Source organism: Miscanthus floridulus, chromosome 2 (assembly GCF_019320115.1).
Source record: "Miscanthus floridulus cultivar M001 chromosome 2, ASM1932011v1, whole genome shotgun sequence".
NCBI classification, from domain to species: domain Eukaryota; kingdom Viridiplantae; phylum Streptophyta; class Magnoliopsida; order Poales; family Poaceae; genus Miscanthus; species Miscanthus floridulus.
In genome coordinates, this window is record NC_089581.1 from 51,146,196 (window position 1) to 51,168,085 (window position 21,890).

The 21,890-nt window shown below is 47.8% G+C and overlaps 1 protein-coding gene and 2 pseudogenes across 1 annotated transcript; all 3 read right to left on the reverse strand.

Moving 5' to 3' along the window:
* Positions 1-12,212: 12,212 nt before the first annotated feature.
* Positions 12,213-14,564, reverse strand: LOC136538769 (geraniol 8-hydroxylase-like; annotated as a pseudogene).
* A 2,489-nt stretch (positions 14,565-17,053) lies between these two features.
* Positions 17,054-21,037, reverse strand: LOC136523794 (geraniol 8-hydroxylase-like). Its single transcript, XM_066517357.1, has 2 exons — positions 19,970-21,037; positions 17,054-17,877 (listed from the first exon to the last, which is right to left on the reverse strand). Exons 1-2 carry the CDS (start codon positions 20,867-20,869, stop codon positions 17,272-17,274), a joined length of 1,506 nt encoding a protein of 501 aa, XP_066373454.1. The 5' UTR covers positions 20,870-21,037; the 3' UTR covers positions 17,054-17,271.
* Positions 21,038-21,807: 770 nt separating this feature from the next.
* The window catches only part of LOC136536533 (geraniol 8-hydroxylase-like), a 171,043-nt pseudogene continuing 170,960 nt past the window's right edge, over positions 21,808-21,890 (reverse strand).

A 21,890-nucleotide genomic window follows, 5' to 3' on the forward strand; every position in this document is an offset into this window, starting at 1 on the left:
AGTAGGGTCTTTGCATACCCCGGTCAGAGATGTGGGGTCGCAGTTGGAGGTAATGCTTTGCCAGGCCTTCTAGTCGGAGAGATCGTCTGGAGGTGCTGGAGACTGAAGCGAGCGCTCTGGTTGGAGAGGTGGGCTGGAGTTGACAAGGGGGCGCTGTTCCTCCTCGGCATGACCTTCCGATCGGTGACTGGACTGTTCTCCTGGCCTATTGTTTTAGACACAAGGCTCGACCCATGAGTTGTGTGTTGTCTGCTTGGGCCGAGCCTTTGCGGGGAAGCCAGTCCGCAAGGGACCTCAGGTTTATGAACCCGACACATAGTGAGGTTGCATCGAGTGGCACTAGATGATCAAGTTGCAAGCCAATGATGCTTGTTACTCTTGGAGGTTGCCACCTCCTAGATGGCTTGGTGGTGGTCTCCATCAAAGCACGCAAAGAAAATTATGCGGTGCTCTAGAGAAGAGATTGTGAGGGGTATTATGCTCACCCTGCGGGAGCCGCAAAGAGCAACTCTAGTTGAGTGAGACACAAAGGGCAACAAGTGGTCCGGCCATGTCAAGTGCTAGAGCTTGTGGTAAGCACTCCATGTGAGAGAGTGTGACTTGCAGGTCACCACTAGCAAGAGGGCCAGCGGCAACCTTGGAGCTTGTCTCAATGGGGACTAGCGTGTTGGCAAGCAAGTGAACCTCGGGATAAAATTCACCGTGTCAACTTGTCTTCCCATTGGTTTGCATCCTCATGACACAAGCTTGTATTTACCTTTCATATATTGTGCTTGTGTAGTTGCTCTTGTAATTAGTTGACTTGTGTAGTTTGCTATTTACCTTCTTGCTTGTGTAGCATAGAAGTAGCTTCCTTGCGTGACTAATTTGGTTTGAGTAACCTTATTAGTCACATTGCTTAGTTTGTGTAGATAAGTGGTTTGAGCTCTCTAATTTGGCTTGGGTAGCCTTATTATTGAGCATTGCTAGTGAACTTAGGAGCTTTGTGCGCTTTGCATCACTAGTTGTGTAGGAGCTCCCCGGGTTGCTTGAAGTACTAATTGCATAGGTTTGTGTGACCTTGCAAGCTAGAATTTGTTAGGTGAGCTCTAACTAGCCCGGCACCTAAGTTGCTAGTATATGATCTTTTTAAGGTGCTTGAGAACATAGATAGAGGGGTGTAGTCTTGGCTAGACCGATAGTTTTACTTCCGCATTTGTTTCGGTTGGCCGGCACAATTAATTTTAGAAAGAACTAATCACCCCCTCTAGTCCGCCATCTCGACCCTACAACCATGGCCAGGGCATAGGCATGCTAGTGCCTATGGCGACATGCCAACAGTGGCACTCGTGCCAGAAATTGATGGAGTCAACATGGCTCAGGAGGCAGAGGAAGATGTCATGTAGCACACTTGTCTCTAGCGACGCCTATTCCCTCTCCCTCTCCCTCTCCCTCATGAATGGAAAACGAGGCGGGGCTCCACCACATGCTCCTACGAGGGGCTCAGACTCTTGGTTAGTTGCATACTACAATACAATAGCACCGACTAGTTGGATAAAATCTCTATAAAGGCTGCAATAGAATAGCATAAGGTTGTTACTAACGCAGATGGGGACTTGGCAGATTTGTATCCGATGTCACCAGATTGTGCACATCGGATAATTCACCACAACAATGCACCGATCTCGCCATCTCGGATTGTTTTTGTTTTCTTCATAAGGTTTGTGTTTTTAACGATATTATATCGATTCGTAAAATTGGACCTAATCTCCATTTCAAATTATAAGATATTTTGGCTTTTTCTAGACAAATAGTAATACTACTACAAAATTAATTTTAGGTACTACTACAGAATTAATTTTAGGAGACAACTATTTTTTATAATCAGAGGTGGTCACAAAATGTATGTCCTTTAAAGTACCTAATAATTTTTGGAAGCTATCATTTTATTTTACAAAGACAACCGAAAATTGCACGTATCTCAAAATTAATTTAGAGTGGCGCGTCTCTTTTGAACGGACTGAGCCTACTATGAATAATTTTTGGAGACTGACATTTTGATTGAGAACTTTTGTAGTGCAAACTCTTTGTAACTAGAGCACTATGTGACACTAGAATGACACATGGGAAGTCATTTGCCATTTTATTGCTATTTTCACATGTTTTAACTTCAATCTAATAGATCACAACATGAATTGATTAAACTGGTTTGATCCAAAATATCACCATAAAAAATATGGAACACAACAAAGCCACCATAACCTACTATTGCTGCAAAATTTCAAGGTAATGCACAAGACTTCAGGGGAAAAATAATAATTTTGTTGGCCGTAAACACCGTTAGATACAAAAACTAATGATAGTGTCAAATTGGCACAAAAAATAAAGCCAATTTCAAATAGGGAAAGTTTTATTTTAGATTCATGTAAGGAACCAAGTCATCTTTAAGTGTCAAATAATTTTTTCCCAACCTCTTAGGACTCAGGACTATAGGGTTCCATGGCCTCCAATTCTAAAGGGTCGTCGAACCAGAGCTGGAGGTGGGGCAATGGGGGCACCGCCCTATGATGTGGTGGAAGATGGTGGTTAGATAGGGACTGTGTGGGACAACTTCTCCCTTGAAAAAAGTGAATTTGGATCTAGGATTTATCATGGTGCAGCTTCACTAGTGGATCTAAGATCCACCTTGGATCCGTTTGGCTACACAACTAGCTCTAGATACTGTAAGTGCATCTAGCCCTTTAGTGGGTTTTGGTGAATTGAATGACAACACCATTAAAGGTCTAACAAGTTTGCTAAGTGTTGAACAAGAAATTAAGTTTATTGCATACACTTGTGGGTTGTGAGATGAAAAGTGTATATAGGTTCAACAAGAAGGCAAACTTGATGATATTCCACATAATGTTCAAATCAAGGCTAAAATTGTGTATTGTTGTGTTGAAAGATTATGGGAACAATCTAGTTCAAGCAAAGGACAACAATGCAAAGGGAATCAATGAAATAGCTTCTATGTTGTGGGATATCATAGCATCATGTGAAAGCAAGTATATTTGGCAAATGGAAAATGAGACATGAGTTGATTTTGGATTAGTCTCAATATGGCTAGCTTTGCATGAACAAGAAGGGTTTGATAGTGGATTGGCCTTGATCAAGGATTGAAGAATGAGTCAAGAATGCATAAGTGAAGAAATACCAAGCAAAGGCTAAATGACAAAGGACACAACTCATATTGAATATAAGTCGGTCTCTATGTTAGTTTGTTTGTATGGATAAAGATTTAGAAAATCACTTTGCATTGATTTGATCAAGCTAGAAGTATGAAGATAGATATTGAAGTGAGTGTTAGGAGTGTCAAGCCAAAATGAATAGGATATAAGGAATCATAAATTGGCTTGACCATATTGATGTTGATTCCTATATCTCAATCTATGTGAATCCAACTAAAGCTTAATTGATCTCAGCATTCATATCTAGAAGATATTCAAGCAAGGATCATAATATTAAAAAAAATGGTTTTCAATGGATGCTTAATATGATATAACTTGAATATGGCTCGATAAGGTGAAGATAGCAAGGAAAGGGCTTCGAGGGACTAAGCAAAGGTGAAGGGCAAGTGATGGCTTGAGGACCGAGGTACCATGGCTAAGGTGGAGAAGAGAGTACTTGCATTGAGTCGAGGAACTAATCGAGTTATGAGGAGTCATATTGTGTTGAGGATCAAAGTAGAAGTGACTTGAAGCCATGAGGTGAACTCATATATATATGGAAATGGTTCAAGTCACATGCTCAAGGTATGATTGCTCGAAGAGGTGAGACAAAGTTGATTGCAACCCCTTATGAAGTGAATTTGAGAAGAAATAGAATATGAAGACATTAAAGACTCAAGTGGTTGAAATGGTTATATTCTCTTGATCTTGAGTATAGGTATGTCGTACTATCAAGGAGGATGCAATACGAATCATAGACAAGTCTCAAGTGCTCAAACTAACCGAACCAAAGTGCTAACTAAGAGAAAACACTTAGCATTGCACCTGCACTAGTTGATCTTGGGGTCTTGTTCTCTACTAGGTTGGATAGCCCTCGAAACAAGCTTTCCAAAAAGTCCAAGATCACCGAAAATGGAGTTCGGAGTAAAAAGTTATGGCGTTTTCCGTGAGGTGACTTATGCTGTTTTTCAGAGCTATGGTGTTGCCGCGAATTTTCGTAGCAGTGCCGTACCGTGGTAGTGTCATGGATTGACGCGGCAATGCCGCACCTGTACTGGTCATAGCGGCTAGTTTTTGAACTGCAATGGCTAGTTTTGAGATTGGGTCTATAAATACCCATCCCACGCCTCCTGGTGAGGCTGCTGGCTATCATTTCACTCCCAACCCATTCCAAGCCATTTGTGAGCTCTCTCTAACCCCTCTCTTTGTGAGAGTAAGTGATTAGTGTGTGATTAAGTGTTAGAGAGCAGATTAGAGCTATCCAAACCTTGAACACTTGTCGGGCTTCATCAATCTTCGTTGCACATTTGTTACTCTTAGAGGTGAAGCCTCCTGACGGCTAGGCATCGCCCGACGAGGTCCCATGCTTGTGGTGAGCCCTGAGAAAGTTTGTTAATCACCCCATCGATCTAGTGGAAACCCCTCATCTCAAGAATTTACTCTCTTGACTTGAGAACGAGGATAAGGGTTGCAAAGCCCAAGCCTTAGTGCCTTCCTCAACAACGTGGCCATAGGAAAGCCTTGGTGACGAGCTGAACCATGGGATAAATCTTGTATCTTATTCCTTTATGTTTTGAATTGCATTATCTGTGTTCCACTCTATCTACTTGGTTGTGCATGTTTGTGAGTGCAGGTACTCAGTGGATTTGCCACTGGATATCACCACGCATATCTCCAAGTTTGAGTTCTAGGCGCAGCTTGTGTTGAGTTGTCTGCAAGGGCGTGGTAGTGCTGCATATTGAGTGAGGCAGTGCTACAGCATTAGAGCAGCAGTGCCGTGCACTCTACTAATTTGCTGCAAGTTTATTTGTTGTTAATTTTTAGAAGCGCCTATTCACCCCCTCTAGGCTACATCAAGGTCCTTTCAGATACATGCAAGGGTATTTTGTTTGGAAGGCCTGATTTGCTCTTAGGACATGGCCCCATGTGTATGAGGGCTAAATGAAAAAAAGTCTTTAGTCTTCTTCGTTATCGGGTGCAGGCATGGGGGTGCGACTGATGGATGGAGGCCATGGCCAGGCACAATGTAGCTGGCCATGGAGGACAATGGCCATGGCTAGGGGAGGGTGCGACCTCATTGAGTGCGGGTCATGGCCTACTGGCCACATGCGTCGGTGAACCGGTGGCCATAGTCGCGATAGCAAGATGCAGGGTGAGATGAGGCTTCATGTCGCCATGTAGAACTCCCAGCCCTACTCCTTCCATGCCAGCACCACCATCGTCAACTCTGGCACCCGCCCACTTTGCTCTTGGGTGCTGCTGCTCACCTTCATGCACGATGACATCCTAGGGTGCGGCCTCGCCTGGGTCATGGGCGGCCGGCATGGGTGGGCTGGTGGGATGAGGTGCGGCCGGCATGGATCTTCATGATGGTGTACTATCGTGAGGAAGAGAAAAATAACGCGATCAAGAAGAGAAAATGAACTATTTTCTTTGTAACGGGTGGTAATGGTGGATAATTTTCCCCTACTCCACCAACTTGAGTTTGGTGGAGCACTCCTTGAGAAGGTCCACCAAAATAATGAATCTGGCCCTAGGTCCACCGTATTGGTAAATATGGTTTTGGCGGAGCTAAAACGTTTGGATAATTTTTCATGAAGTGGAGCTGTTTTGGTGGATCTAGAGCGGCTTAGCTATCATAAACACGCCCATGGTGGAGGCATTCGTTGTCAAGATCCAAAGAGATTTGTGTTGGGTGAAGATTAAGGATGAGAGTAGATGAGGTCGCTTGCCACCATAGTCAAGTAGCCATGTAGCGCCTTAGAGCATGTCCAACAATGCTACCTAGATTAGACCCCCTACTTGTCTATTTGGGTAGCCACCTATTTCAATACTACTTTTTTTCTTCCAACTCCAACAGTACTACCTAAAATAGGCCTCCCAAACTCATTCTAGTTGAGGATGACATGTGGATTCCACATGTCATCCTCTCTTGTGTTCTTCTGACCATAAATTGAACAAAGATTGAGCATCGCCGCGTTGGGGAGGGCCAGATGAAGCACCGCCACGCCAGGGGCACATTGTTGTGACGTGGATAGGCCCGCTGCGCTGGGGAGCTCGTGTCGGCGACCTCTACTCACAGAGCCACCGGGGAGCTCACCCGTGGGAGCCACTGGGGCAGGCCGCCACACCGAGACATCTGGCCACGGAAGCTACCGGGGCAGCACCGCTGCGCCTGGGAGGGCTGGGGAGGTGCCACTAATTAGAGGAGAAGGCGGGTCGCTGGGGAAGGACGCCAGGCAATGTCATGCCACCAGGAAATAAGGGAAGTTCGGACAAGATGGCGCTGCTAGGGAAGCCGTCGATGTAGCCCGTGCGGGGAAGGGATGTTGCGGGCGTATCAGAGCAGTCATAGAGAAAAAAAATTGGGTAGTTTAGAGTAGGGGGACAACAGAAATAGGTAGTAGGAGGCAGAAAATAGGAGGCCAACAAATTTAGAGGGTCTAGTAGGAGGGGCTATTGGAGTTAGTTTTTTGGCCTCCATTACCCAAATTAGGAATATGGGGTCTAGTAGGAGGTGTTGCTGGAGATGCTCTTAGAGTAAAAGAATGCGGTGGCTATCCATGTGGCGATCAAAGATGACGTTGTACATGATGTGAAGCAAAAATGGGATAAATTTGAGTGTGCACGGGTGAAGAGGATAACACCTACTAGACCATGCTAAAGTCCTTATTGTTTTTCCCTCTCATGGCAAAATAATCCATCGTACCACTTTATTCCTTATTTCATTGCTCCAATGTATTAATACTACACATGGTCGACAAGTTTAAATCTCATATATACATTGAACAACACAAAGACAATGATACAATTCTTTGTGGTACAATGGCTTACAAAGTCATATTGGTGTAGCCATAGCGCATAGAGGCACAACCTTGATTAAGGTCAGGCCAAATTTTTCATCCATGCCAACTCCTTTTCCTTCAAACTCAGATGGAAGCCTCCATGTCAATTGATTTAACAGCGATCCAAGAAGCAGATGCACTATCCTAATTGCCAATGGCATTCTAGGGCAGATACAATGCCCTCCGCCAAATGGGATGAGGTCAAAGTTCTCACCTCTTAGATCAACTATCTTACCCAAAAATCGCTCGAGCATAAACTTCTTGGGTTTAGGCCATGTTTCTTTGTCTCGACCAACTGCCCATACATTTATGAACATACGACAACCTTTAGGAATGGTGTTGACAGAATATCATCGGCAGTCCTCCGAGGGGTATCCCATGAAGGTAGATTGATCAGTAGAGGAGCGTGAGATCAAGAACAAGAAGGCAATAGAGACACACGAGTTAGACAGGTTTAGGCCGTTAGTATGACGTAATACTCTACTCCTGTGGTCTGTTGGTTTGTATTAGCTATCATATGATATTGCGCGAGTTTGGAGAGGGTCCCTGCCCGCCTTATATAGTTCGAGGAGCATGGTTACAAGTCAGTTAGATCTGAGAGATAACCGGAAAGTAATAACTGATTACAGGAATCTTGGGATCATACAAATCCTAACAGATCTCGTAGTATCTTCAGGATATCTTCCAGATGTCTTGCGGAAGGCGCCGACCAGAGTCGTGCCCCATAAGGCTTCATCTTGTAGGCTGGGCCGCCCCTGAGGGCACAGCCCATGTGGTTGTAGTGGGTATCCGGGGTCATACCCCCCACAGCTAGTCCCCAAGCGCCTTGTACCCATAGTGCAACGCCGTCTTGAGCTTGTCCGGGCAGGTGCGAACGAAGCCAAGCTATCGAACTCATGGTCCGACCACCATGATGACTTGCCGAGCAGTTGTGAGTAGTTGCCTAGCAGCATGTACTGTCATCGAGCAGCTCAAACCATAGCCGAGTAGCATAACCCAAGCACGGCTTGCCATAAGGGTGTAAGGAGCTCAAGTTTAGAACCAAAAATTTCTTCGTAGTGGAATAAGTGTGCCCACTTAGAGTCCGACCACGAGAAAAGGAGATAGTCTTCTTCAACTTCAAGAGGCGTGGAGTCTTCCAGAATAAAGCAAGCACATTCACCGTGAGGTGAAGTGTGCCTACTTAGTCTCCGAGCCTGATAGTAGATGACATAGTTATGTGGTGCCAGGGTCCAAAGTAGAAGAATAGTAAAATACTAGCCAAGTAGGCAGTAGTCCTCAAGCGAAGCCCTAAAATGAGAGAGAGCACATTCACCACAAGGTGAAGCATGCCCACTTAGTCCCCGAGCATGACAGTAGGTGACCCAGTCACGTGGTGCCAGGGTTAGAAACATAAAAATAATAAAAAGACCAGCCAAGCAAGCAGCCAGACCCTGAGCCATTTAAGGAGATATCTAAAAAAACCCAACCGTGGAGAAAAAACCAGAGTAACGGCTGTACAGTAACTGTTACCGAGCCCCAATAAATGGCGGAGAAGTCGGTGATTATTCAGCGAGTGATAACCAACGGTAGCGATAAATGAGCGACGTGGGTTGCGGTTGCGTGAAAGCCCATGTTACAGCCCATTAAGCCACGTCGAAGAATTTGGAGGGACGCAAATCATGGGAACGGTTCCCCAAAACCCCCCGAATACGAAAGGGTGGGGAAAGTGCTTTATAACTACGCCACTGCATCCTTCACTCCCACCTTTGCCACTTTGCCATTCCATTTACATCCTCAATCCTCGCGTTTCTAGATTTGCATCCACATTTGCTTCTGCCGCCAAACCCTAATCGCATTTGAGAGATGGTGCCAAAAAAGGGAGCTACCAAATCGAAGAAAACAAGCCCCAAGAAGGCGAGCATCGGCACCCGGCGTGATGAAGAGTGGGAGCCGTCATGAATGGGAGAGGCGGAGCTTAACAGATTGGTGGAGGCTGGCGTTCTTCTTGACCGTGCTATCGCCGGATGGCGGTCGGCCCTCGGTGAGTCCTTCCCAATGCCTCATACTGATGAAGTGGTGGTATTCGAGGATTATTTCTAGCACGGGTTGGGATTTCCTATTCATTCGTTCCTGAGGGATCTGTTGGAGCTCTGGGTGGTTAGTCTATGCAACCTCCATTCCAATACCATTCTGCACATCTCAATCTTCATCCATTGCTATGAGGCATATCTCAGAATCCTCCCCCACTTCAACCTCTTCTGTCACATGTTCTGGCTGAAGAAGAGACACGGCGGTGGTTCCAAGGTGGTTGGTGGGGTGTACCTTTAGCTGCGCGATGGGATGGCAGGCGAGTACCTTACTATGTCGCTGAACACATCATTAAAGGGGTGCAACGCCAGGTGGTTCTACATGAAACAGAGCCACCCAGCCGTCCGCTATGACGCCAACCACATCCCGGAGAGCTAGATGAGCTGGTCAGAGACGCCGAACAACGCTGACATGGAGCAAGTGAGGGAGCTTCTTGCCTTAATAAAGGGCATGAGGACCAACGGTGGATTGGTAGCGGCGAGCTTTATAGTACGCCATGTGTAGCCCTGTAAGGAGAGGGCGCACCCAGCCTTTGAGTTCAAGGGGGGAGACTGACGGTATCCGAGAAAGGCCAGAGATGCTATCGAGGAACATTGTTGAAGAGCGGGCTATAGAGCTATTCGCTCCGTTTGCCTCATTCAACATGTTAGGGTATACGAAGCCCTTCAACTACAAAAATACGCCTCCTTAGGTAAACATCTCAATTGTGCATTCCTAATGCTTTTTATCCTTTGTCATTGCCGAGCAGTGGACTGATTCACCTATGTGAAGATCCACTTGTAGGGGGCGGTGTACTTTTCTAGAGTGCCAAAAGGCGATTGGCCACCAGCGGTGGATGCACGACCATCGGCTCGACCTGAAGAAAGATCCATCGGTGTTTCTTTGGAGTCCGGAGGTATGGATGCTGGTCAGACAGAGAGTCCTCCCCTGATGTTGGAGAAAGCCTAGGGGAAGAGGGCAGCGGCAGACGAGCCCGCCTAGAAGAAGAGGAAGACGGCAGCTGCTGCTCTCTTCAAACCAGGCAGCATCTCGCTTGGCGATGATTAGACCACTCGAACATGAAGGACCGTGGTGTTCGATTGGTCTAATGACGATGAAGTTCCAATGGATCCTCCACTGAGCATGAAGGAGCCTCCACGTAGCACACGCGTGGAGGATCAATCAAGGGGAGGCAAAGAAGTCCCCGAGCAGCAAACGAGGGAAGTCCCCGCACAGCAGACGACGGGAGTCCCTACGGGGCGAGCGACGGGAGTCCCCGAGCAACAGGTAGAGGTAAACCTGGCACGGTAGGCGGAGAGGGTCCTGGAGCAGCAGGCAGAACAGAGGTTGACTGTGGAGGAAGCAGGACTCCCCCCTAGAGCATGGGACTCTACCCCACGGCTACGCCTAGGGGCTCGGGTAGGCACCACCGGTTGAAGAAGTTGAACCAGCAGACCAAACCATAAGTACCCTTGTCTTGGAGTTACTTTGCTATAGTTTCTTAATTTTTCTGGTGACTGACGAGCCGATCTGATGCAGTGCAAAGCGTATGGATGATCTAAACCTGCCAGTCCAGACTGTCGAACAGCCGGGGGCTGAACCCGGGGTGGAAGCAATGCCGGCGGAGGAGTCAACCATCGCCGCTGGTGGACTTGGCGACGATGAACAATTGATGCTAGGAGCAGACGAGTCGGCGACGATACCCAAGGCAGCGGCGGGAACCGTCGGGTCTTCAGGAGCAGAAGCTGGAGCTGCCGGCGATGCACTGGAGTCTGGGGCAACGAAACCGATGGTGGCCGAGGAGCAAATGGCGCCCCCTAAGGCGTCACCGGGGATGGTCGGACCCGCTGTCCGACCACAGAGCCCCCCAATGGTGTCTCAAGCTATGGCGGAAGAGGACGAGGTGGAAGAGATCGAGCGCGCTGAAGCTCGACTCCAATCCGTCCGAATCCTCTGCAAGCGCGGCGATGAGGTGGTGGTTATCGAGGAGAAAGACACCACCAGGGAGATGAAGAGACTAAAATCCATCGTCACTGGAGTAATGAAACAAATCGAGGTCAGTACTACTTTTGGAATGCTCGACTATGATGTTGGAGATCAAACTTCGTCATTAGCATTGTATATTTGTAGGGGATAACTCAGACTGCCGAGCAGCGGCACCAACTGATAAAAAGGATGGAACCCCTCGCCAAGGAAAACGAGAAACTCAGGGAGGTGATGAACCTCTCGGAGAGAAACATCCAGAGGGCCTGGCGCGAGCGAGACCTTGCAGAGTCCAACGCACGGGACCTAGAATATCAGAGGGGGGGTCCTGTCCGGGCAGTTGGCAGCTGCGTTCGAGCAGCTGCGGAGCAAGTCCGAACAGCTGACCACTATCTCCGAACAACTGAGGGATGCCTCCAAACAGTTGGAACAGAAATCCGAACAGCTCAGAAGTGTATCCGAACAGAAAACGGGTACGGTATATCGGCGAATGTACTTTGTATTGCTGAACAGCCATATTTTTTGTGATAACTGTTGTGCTTGTAGAGCAAGACGTGGAGCTCGGCCAACTACATCAAGCCGTCGAACGACTCCGACAGGAGAAGGTGAAGGAGTTAGACCGAGCAGACAAACTGGCTGAGGAGCTGAAAGGTGAATATCTCTTGGTCAGAGTTACTGTTAAAGTAATTTCCTTGTATGATGGAACATTGTAACGCTTGCTGGCTACCATCATAAAGCTGATGCACAGTTTGATGTGCTGGTGCAAGAGGCCAGGACCCAAAGGGATAACTTCATGACGGAAGCCAAGCGCCAGGTGGCTTCCGGTACGTATACGTCGCCATTGATAAGTTCTCCAAGTGGATTGAGTATAAACCGCTCGTCTCGGCTACTGTAAAGAAAGCAGTCGAGCTCTTCGAAGATATCATCCATAGATTCGGTCTCCCAAACAGCATCATCACTGACCTCGGAACTACATTTACTAGCCATCACTTTTGGGACTTGTGTCACTCCAAGCAGAAAACAATTACGTGTACCCCATTATTTTTGTATCGATCGGAGCACGTTGTGGTAGCAATGGGACAGAAGGATGTAGTCTAAAAGTTTCTTTTACCACAGCTTGAAGATAGGGCAACCGACCAATATCAGATTCTTCGATGTTTCTTCTTGAGCCAATAACTGTAGCAAGCTCATCGCAAGCTTTAACCATTGAAGTTGGGTTTTGAAGCAACTCCGCCATTGCCCATTCCACTGTGCTAGAACTTGTGTCACTCCCAGCAGAAAACAAATCCTAAAAATATAGAGGAAAAAATGTTGATGATAAAATCATTTGATATTTTACATGCTAAACAAGAAATGCATGCAATTCTATGAAATTCTTTAATTCATTGTCACGTCATGTACCTTTAAGATCGAACCAATATTTATGGGGCTCTACAACCCTTTTTTTTTTGCGAAACCTACACTTTATATGCGTGGTTTATAGCTTAGAGATCATTACGTATGATTCCGATACCAAATTTCAAGTTTGATGACATCCCTCATAGGGACCCTAGAACACAACAAGCTATCAACTAAAGGGCAAAACATGGTCATAACTATTACGGCGACAAAGACAACAAGCTACCAAACCAGGAGACAAGAGATCATCAAAATCCTTGTAATGGACCCAAAACACAATAAGCTGCTAACCGTGGATTGGGTCTAAACTGTAGTCATAGCTCTTGAAGAAACCCTAAATAATAAAAGGCTAACTAGGAAGCAAACCATAGTCACAACCCCTAAACACGACACGCTACAAACTGGTGGGTGGTGGGTGTGAATGGGGGGGGGCATTGATAAAAAATTATCATATATCATCACCAAAACACAACAAGTTACCTAATCACCAACGAATGAAAGTGAAATATAAAAATCAAATCCGTTGGCTAGCTGCCCTCGGGGGGGGGGGGGGGGGGGGGAATCACCATATATTCAAGCCCCGAATTGGCCAAATCACCAAAGAACATCCGAAGCCTGTAGTACGCAAACCAAAACACAATCCAATTGTATAATCAGATCTGGGGGCAAACTATGCACACTCGTTATGAATCACTCAAGAATTACGACGAATCAATCATAAAAACAATGCCACATTACTGCCTGAAAATGCAAACCTAATAAAACAGGTAATAAAGCAAGCAGATCAAAGAAGGGAGAGCAGGAATCAACGAAGAACAAGTTATAGGGAGCAGAATCAAAGAAACCCTAAGGGCCGGTTCGGTTAGCTGACTCGAGGCAAGGAATAATTCTAGGTTTACTTGATTAGTACAAATTAAACTAGTTGTTCTAGCTGTTTTTTTTTTCCGGATAGTGATTTCCTGCTAACCGAACAGGCCCTAGTAGTCACTACTGTCATGGGGAGACGAGAGGAAATGAAATGAGAGCAGACATGTGGGACAGCTTGTCAACGACAAGAACAAGAAAAAACACACATAGCTAAATCGGTGTGGATTAGACGGTCAACGACGGACAGACCTACCGATCGGATGGTCAGAAAACCACGTGCCATGAGAGACAAAAACACACGAGCTTTCCCAATGATTATATATTTATTTACTTAATTAAAAGTCTTTGATGTCTACGGTTTACCGTGAAGAGTGAACGGAGTGTGTCGCGATCCAGCTTCGCCGTGTTGTCGTCGTCCTCCGCGGCGTCGAGCAGCAGGTCGAGGAAGTCGTTCTTCTTGGGCTCACCAGCCTCGCGGCTACGCAGCCTCCCGTCGATCTCTTCATCGAAGGCTGCTGCGCGAACAGCTTTGCCAAACGCCGCCGCCAGCCCTGCAGGTCGGCGGCCGCGAGCGGCGGGAAGAAGTCGGAGACGTTCGGACTACCCACGGCCTCCATGATGTCCGCCACTTCCTGGAACTCCCTGGACGCGCCGTCGTCGTCGTCGAGGCTCGTCAGATCGCGTGAGAACATGGTACGCGACAAGAGGTTCAGGCTGGTGACGAACGCCACGCGGCCGACGTTCACGGCCTGCCCCCCGCGCGCCAGCCGCCAGACGTGGTCCACGAGCTCCTGCACCTTCTCCCGCCGGAGGTGCTGGAGCGCGTCCAGCTTGTGCGGCGCGAACAGCTCGGTGGCCATGATCTTCCGCAGCGCGCGCCAGCACGGGTTGCTGGGCAGCCAGATCATGGAGTTCTTGGCATGGTCGCCTAGAGCGTCTGGGATGGTCCTTTGCTTAAGACGGCGTCGTGCCTCTGCATGAACTCCCGGGCGACGGCCGAGGAGGAGGCCACCACCGTGGTCACCGCGCCCAGGCGGAGGGACATGAGCGGGCCGTGGATCTTGGCGAGCCTGGCGAAGGAGCGGTGCGGCTGGTCGCCGAGCAGGTGGAGGCTGCCGATGACGGGCAGTGGGTGCGGTCCCGGCGGTAGACCACGACGACGGTCGTGCGCGAGGAGGTGGGCGCCGACGAGGGAGACAAGCAGCTGCCATGCAAGCCATGGAAACAGCACAGCCATGGCTAAGACTATCTCCAGCGGATGAGGCAAAGAGCGACCCAAACACAAAATGCGTAATGTACAGTGATTTGCGTTCGAAGAATACGCTCCAACAGCAGACGCAAACCAAGCAGGCATTTTGCGTACCAGGAGAGGGGAGGCAAAAAAGCATCCTCAGTCTCCATGACGCAAAACTGTAGCGAACGACGACGGCGAGGTGCGCCTGCACCTGCAGCCTGTTCGGGAGGCCGTATCGTATCGTGGATTATTTACTGCTAGCTGGTTTGGTGTGAGAGAAAAACACTGTTCCCGGCTGGAAATTTACAATCGTTTATGAGCAAGCGATCACGTGGCTGGAAGCTCCGCGCGGGGAGGTTGCGTCCGCACCGTCGGTGGAGGTTGCCCCTGCTCACCGGTCCGCACTCGCCCCTGCTCGCCGGTCCGCGCTGCCGGGGCTGGCCTGGATCTCGCTAGTCCGCGCCGCCGTGGTTGGCCTGGATCTCCTGCGCCGAGTCTCGGAGGTGGCCCACGCTGTCCGCCAGATTCTCCAGGAAGTCGTGCACGGGGCCCGCCGCCATCGCCGGCCGCTACCCAGACCCCTTCTTCGCGCCCTTCGCGCCGGCGCCGGATCCACCGCACAGGCGGCCCACATACGCGGACGCGGCACGCGCGCGGTCCGCGCTCACCGACAGCGCGGCGCGCGCCAGCTCCGGCCAGGAACGCCCGCAGCGAGGAGGAGTAGGCCTAGACGAGCCATGATTGCTGAGCTGGTGCGGGTGTGCAGGGAGTGTGCAGTGCAGCGGGGGCAGGCAGCTCACGGAGTCACAGTGGAAAGTGCTGGCTGCTTCACTTGAATGAATGATTGAATGGGTATCCGGTTGGAGAAGGTGAGATCTGCGTCCGTGACATTTTTACTGTAGACGATCTATATTGTTGAATAGGTATTGTGTTTGGGTTGTGTTGGTTGGAGACAGTCTAAGCCCAAGCGACCGATGCTTGTTGCCTTGTTTACATATACCCACCGCGCTGACAATTTGTTTATTCGGTGGCATGGAGCACATGTGATGTTGATGTGCCTTGTGAGTTGTGACTCGCGAGTGTCTCTGTGTGTGCGCGCGCATACAGAGTAGGCCACAGGGTGCGGACTCCCGAGAGAATATGCAAGTGGGGTATAGTAGTAGGCAAATAGGCGGGGCACGGAATGGGAAAAAAATCTGACCGGACCGTTGCGACTTAAAAAATTAACGGAAATGCTTTGGGGGCGTCCGGACAGATGGACGTCCCACCCTGGCCAAGCTCCGTGCCGCACGGGCCACCCCGTGCCGCCCACCCCGAGCCCCATGCCCGGAGACGCGCCTCCAGCCACGGCTGCGCTCTGCCCATTGGCAAGATGCCCGCCCTAGACCGCGCCGCCGCTGACCTCCACGCCACCGCAAGCCCCCACCCGGAGTCGTGCCTCCTGCCGTGACTGCGCTCCATCCACCAGCGTGATGCCCGCGCGGACCTCCGCGCCGCCGCGAGCTCCATGCATCGCCGACCTCTGCGTCGTTGCCAGCTCTATGCGTCGTCGCCGACCTCCGCGCTGGCGTCGAGCTCCGCAACGATGAGCCTCCTCATCCAGGCAGCAAGGTGACATTACGCTGACCGCGCATGTTATAAGTGTACGCTGAACGCGCATGTTATAAGTGTATGTTTCAAGTGTTTCAGATGTTTCAGAGATATATTGCAAGTGTTTTATATCGATGTTACAAAAGTAAATCAAGACGTTGCACATATTGCAATGGCTATACATATATGTTTCAAATGTATATCCTAAATGTTTCATCTATTTCAGACGTATGTTGCAAACGTTTCATCTGGATGTTGCAAAAGTAGATCTAAATGTTTCAAGTGTTTTCATATTGCAAGTGTTTTCATCTGGATTTTGCAATGGCTACACTCGTGTTTAAGTTTTTTGGTGTTTTGCAAGTGTTTCAGATGTATGTTGCAAGTGTTTCAGCTATTTCACGGACGTATATTGTAATTATTTTATCTGAATATTGTAATAGTAGATCGGATGTTGCACACGTTGAGTTGGACCTACTTGCCGCAACCGCCTGGTGCAGCTGCTGGGATGCCGCCGAGCGGCCAGACGGTCCTCACCTGTGGTCTGGCGGCGCGGGAGACATTAGGGTGACCGGGCCCGCGTTGGCACGCGAGCCAGTGCGACAAGCTTGGTGCAGGAAAATGGGCTCGCACGCGCGGGCGTACGTCCCCACCTTCGGATGCTAGCATCTCCGAAAAAATTAGACGTCCGCGTCTACTAGCCCACAAAGAGAAACGGGCGCGGCCCAGATGCACAGCAGGGTATGGTAGTCCTTAATTTTTCTTTGAACGAACCGACATGACAGAGTCTGTTTCTTTTTTCTTCTTTTTTGTGTAGAAGAAACAGTGAACGTTAGCAGAGAAACCGTGGAGCTCTGCTCCCCAGCGCTATTGTTAAATAATAAAAAAGGAGACAAAGTTACACCAAAGGTTAGCAGAGAGCTTTATTCGCAAAAAAAAAAAGGTTAGCAGAGAGCTAACCAGAAGATTACATATTCACAAAGGGTACCAAGGCTATACCAGCCAGCATCAGCACACAGAAGAAAACAAAAACCAAAATCCAACATATATTGATACATCGACCAACAGAGGAACCAATAACCATAAAACAGTTGTTTCCAACAGAGAATGGCTTTGTGACTCATCAAATTCTAGTAGCTATGGCACAAAGAGGCACAGCCTTGGTCAATGTCAAGCCAAAATTCTCAGCCATGTCAACTCCATTTCTCTCAACCTCAACTGGAAGCCTCCATGTAAACTGATTCAACAGCGACGCAAGAAGCAGATGCACCATCCTGATCGCCAACGGCATTCCAGGGCAGATCCGGCGTCCTCCGCCGAACGGGATGAGATCAAAGTCCCCGCCTCTAAGATCGACCGTCTTGCCCAGAAACCTCTCGGGCAGAAACTTCTCAGGTTCAGGCCACGTCTCTTCGTCTCGACCCATTGCCCACACATTTACGAACACACGAGAGCCTTTTGGGATCGTGTACCCCATGATTTTTACGTCGGCCTGAGCATGCCGTGGTAGCAACAGTGGAGCAGGAGGATGTAGTCTGAAAGTTTCTTTTACCACGGCTTGAAGGTAGGGCAACCGGCCAATATCAGATTCTTGGATGCTTTTTCTTGGGCCAATGACGGTAGCAAGCTCATCGCAGACCTTAGCCATTGAAGTTGGGCTTCGAAGCAACTCCGTCATTGCCCATTCCACTGTGCTGGAGCTTGTGTCACTCCCAGCAGAAAACAAATCCTAAAACATAAACAAGATGTTATTTTTTTCTTTAACGAACTAGGGATGTTAATGGCACAAGAATGGATATTTTTTATACACTAAACAATAGGGCCATACATTTCTATGAAATTCTTAAAACCCATTGTTCTGTACAGCCTTACAGCTGAAACATTATATATAGGTTCAAATTGCACTACAAGAAATGTGTGGTTTTTTGACATTCTATTATGTTATAATATATGCATGCTTGATATACTACAAAAATTGAACATATTTGATTTTGTTATATAGATATATATTTGGAAATGTGTGGGAACGGTCGGTTGGCCGGGGGAGGGGGACTCTCTCGTCTGTCCTACTCTCAAAGCACAGGTATGTGGCCGGTTCATCTCATGGAGCTACGGTGCCGCTGTGTAAGGGTGGGGCATGGGTTCGGAGGTTTTCTCGATCTACGTGAGAAGATCTCTTCTTAAGCTGGAATACCCAGATGCTGTGTAGCCACCGCGGATCAAGTTTTTTTTTTGTTTGGAAATGTGTATATTTGTCTTAATAAGATTTTATAATGTTGTTTATATATATTACAAAAGAGAATAGTGGCACTAAATACACATTGGACACCATGTCACATCCAAAACGTCATGTGTTTTTGACCAATCGGTGCAATAGATAATGGACTTGCATGAGTATAATAATTAAGAAATATTGAGGAACTATTTAAAGGGAAATAGATGGTTCTGTGAACTATTAAGAAATGCAATAGTCACAACAGTTATTAGAAAACGTACTAATAATTAGAAAAGTAGGAAGGAATGAAGGTTGGTGTTTGTAATAACATTCAGAATGGAACGACCCAAAAAAATTTAATCAGTACTAAATGATAAAGCAAAAATCTAAATTTATATACTAGTAGTTATCTAGACTTATTTTTAAAATGATGAAAAATTGCATCTTTTTTTATAAAGATATTAATTCGCTAAGAAGCTCCATTCGCTTCGCTGAAAAAACAAGCTGAAACACTGTTTCGACTGATTTATTGTGAGAGAAAACATTGTTTCGACTGAAAAAATAAACTGAAAAAGACGGATTATAAGAGAAACGAACAGAGCGAGTAATGAAAGGTAAGGCAGGAAGGTGGGACGTCAAACGTTCATTCATTTTTTTTTTGTATGCCTCATTTATCGATAAGGTATAATATAGCGGCACGGCTGGGACTGACAAAAAAAAAGTTTGCGTAGAAGAAAAAGACAAACTACTCAGATTGTTTTCCAATCCATGTCGCTCACATGTACTTCGTCGGTTCGTGCCCACTCGCCAGCTGGATATGGATTGGAACGGAAGCTGGCATCCCTATTCAACTCGATCGAACATGGACCGACAGACCAACTTCTTCCGAGAACTTGACCAAAATCAAAATATCATACGTTTTGTGTCACGATAGAGCTGTCTGAAAACATCCCTATACTCCTTCGTTCAATGCAGCAAGTTTCAAAATTCTTCCATCGACGTTTTGATTTTAATAGACTTATAACTTGTTGCTACGCACCTAAACATATGTTTATGTCTATATATAATAAAAACTATGTATTCATAAATGTCAAAAACGTTTTATACTTTAGAATGAAGAGAGTATACTTTTAGGACACTTTGGAGTTTAGACGACCGAGATTCAGAAAACACGGTTGGCCAAACAGGCACACACTTTGGTTTGTTGGTTAAAGATAAAACTAGATTTATTTTTTGCATGTGTAACTCCGTTATTTTTGTGTATCTAAAAACAAAAACAAAATAAGATAGTGCTAAGTTAAATGATTTAAAGTTTGACCATTTTTTATAAACAATGAATTCAGCAACATTAAAAGAGACGTTCCTTTGTCTCTTTCGTGGAAATGCAGCAACATTAAAGTCGCGGAAAACTTTTGGGAAAACTTTTTTGGAACTGTGCAATTGTATTGTTTGGCAGCACGTTTGTACAGTACTATAAAAGAGACGTTCCTTTGTCTCTTTCGTGGAAATGCAGCAACATTAAAGTCGCGGAGCTTTCAAAGAAATTCAGAAAATCCGGCTGACCAAACATGCAAACTTGCTCCCCATGCAAGTCTCTGCGGCTTACCGTAAAGAGTGAACGGAGTGTGTCGCGATCCAACCCCGCCGTGTTGTCGTCGTCCTCGGCGGCGTCCAGCAGCAGGTCGAGGAAGTCGTTCTTCTTGGGCTCGCCAGCCTCGCGGACACGCAGCCTCCCGTCGATCTCCTCATCGAAGATCCGGTGCAGCCGCGCGAACAGCCCTGCCAACCGCCGGCGCCAGCCCTGCAGGTCGGCGGGCGCGAGCGCCGGGAAGAAGTCGGACACGTTGGGGCTGCCCACGGCCTCCATGATGTCCGTCACCACCTCCTGGAACTCCCTGGACTCGCCGTCGTCGTCGAGGCTGGTGAGGTCGCGGGAGAAGATGGTGCGCGCGACGAGGTTCAGGCTGGTGGTGAACGCGACGCGGCCGACAATCACGGCCTCCCCCTTGCGCGCCAGCCGCCCGACGTGGTCCACGAGCTCCTGCACCTTGTCGCGCCGGAGGTGCTGGAGCGCGTCCAGCCTGTGCGGCGCGAACAGCTCGGCGCCCATGATCTTCCGCAGCGCGCGCCAGCGCGGCGCGTTGGGCAGCCAGACCGACGAGTTCTTGGCGTGCGCGCCGGGCGCGTCCGGCACGGACCTGTTGCTGAAGACGGCGTCGTGCCGCTGCAGGATCTCCCGAGCGGCGGCCGGGGAGGAGGCCACCACCGTGGTCACCGCGCCCAGGCGGAGGGACATGAGCGGGCCGTGGACCTTGGCGAGCCTGGCGAGGGAGCGGTGCGGCTGGTTACCGAGGAGGTGGAGGCTGCCGATGACGGGCAGTGGGTGGGGTCCCGGCGGTAGACCACGGCGACGACGGCCGTGCATGAGATGGCCGAGGAGGTAGATGCCGACGAGGGAGAGGAGCAACCATGCCAGCCATGGGAACAGCGCACCGCCCATCACCATAATTGCTAAGCTCTGCTATGGGTCGTATTCGTATCTAACGAGATGAATAGATGACAACAAGACGAGATGAATAGATGACAACAAGGAGTGGGTGGGTGCATCACTGCACATGCATACCCGCCACGTTGACAAATTGAATACTGAATTTGTTGGCAATTTGGATCTGGCACGGGGCGCACGGGTGATGCGAGGAAGTGGTGTGGTGTGGTGCCGTGTTATGTTTGTTTGACTCGATCGCCGCCGCTGTGTGCGCAGGGGTGCGAATACCCAAACGGGATATGCCTACCTTGTGGCTGCTACAGTGCTAGTGCCAAACATGGCGGCTTAGTCACCGCCTTTGACCAGTGACCACTTCGTTGAATTGCAACGGCGGCTCCAGGAAAATAGATTTATTTATTTATTTATAGAATAGAACTGGCGTAGCAAGTAGGAACTCTAGCATACTGTATACTAGGCATCGTACATGCCACGTTGATGATATAGTAATAGAAAAAACAATTGAAAGAAAACCTCATAAAATTTACCATTGATTTAAATGTCCTTGACCTCGACCTATACATTATATGTACTTCCTCTCCCCCCCTCCCCCCCCCCCCCCCCCCCCCCACCCAAAAAAAAAGACAATCCCAGATTTTGAATAAGTCAAATATTTTTAAGTTTGTCCGAGTTTGTAGGAAAATATATTAATATTTGTATATTTAATTATTTTTTTTATAAAAAATGGACTTTATAATCAATATAATGATACTTATTTTTTATCATAAATGTTACTGTCTTCATTCTAAATTACATGACGTTTTGAATTTTCTAAATATATGTAGCTTTTGCTATGCTCTTACGTATACAAATATGTCTGAATACATAGTGAAAATAATGTATCTGATAAACCCTGTTTATGTTCAGGATTAATACATGCAGCTGATGGTTGGTGCGTCTCATTATTGTTTGATGTGCTTAATACATTATTGCACAATAAAAAGGTACAAAATACAGTTATTCGCCAAAAAAAAAGAGATTGAAA

Excerpts from the sequence above, each read along its gene's own strand:
- LOC136523794 (XM_066517357.1), bottom strand. The coding sequence starts at position 20,869 with ATGGTGATGGGCGGTGCGCTGTTCCCATGGCTGGCATGGTTGCTCCTC. Across the intron at positions 17,878-19,969 it reads CACTCCGTTCACTCTTTACG|GATTTGTTTTCTGCTGGGAG; the intron begins GTAAGCCGCAGA and ends TTTATGTTTTAG.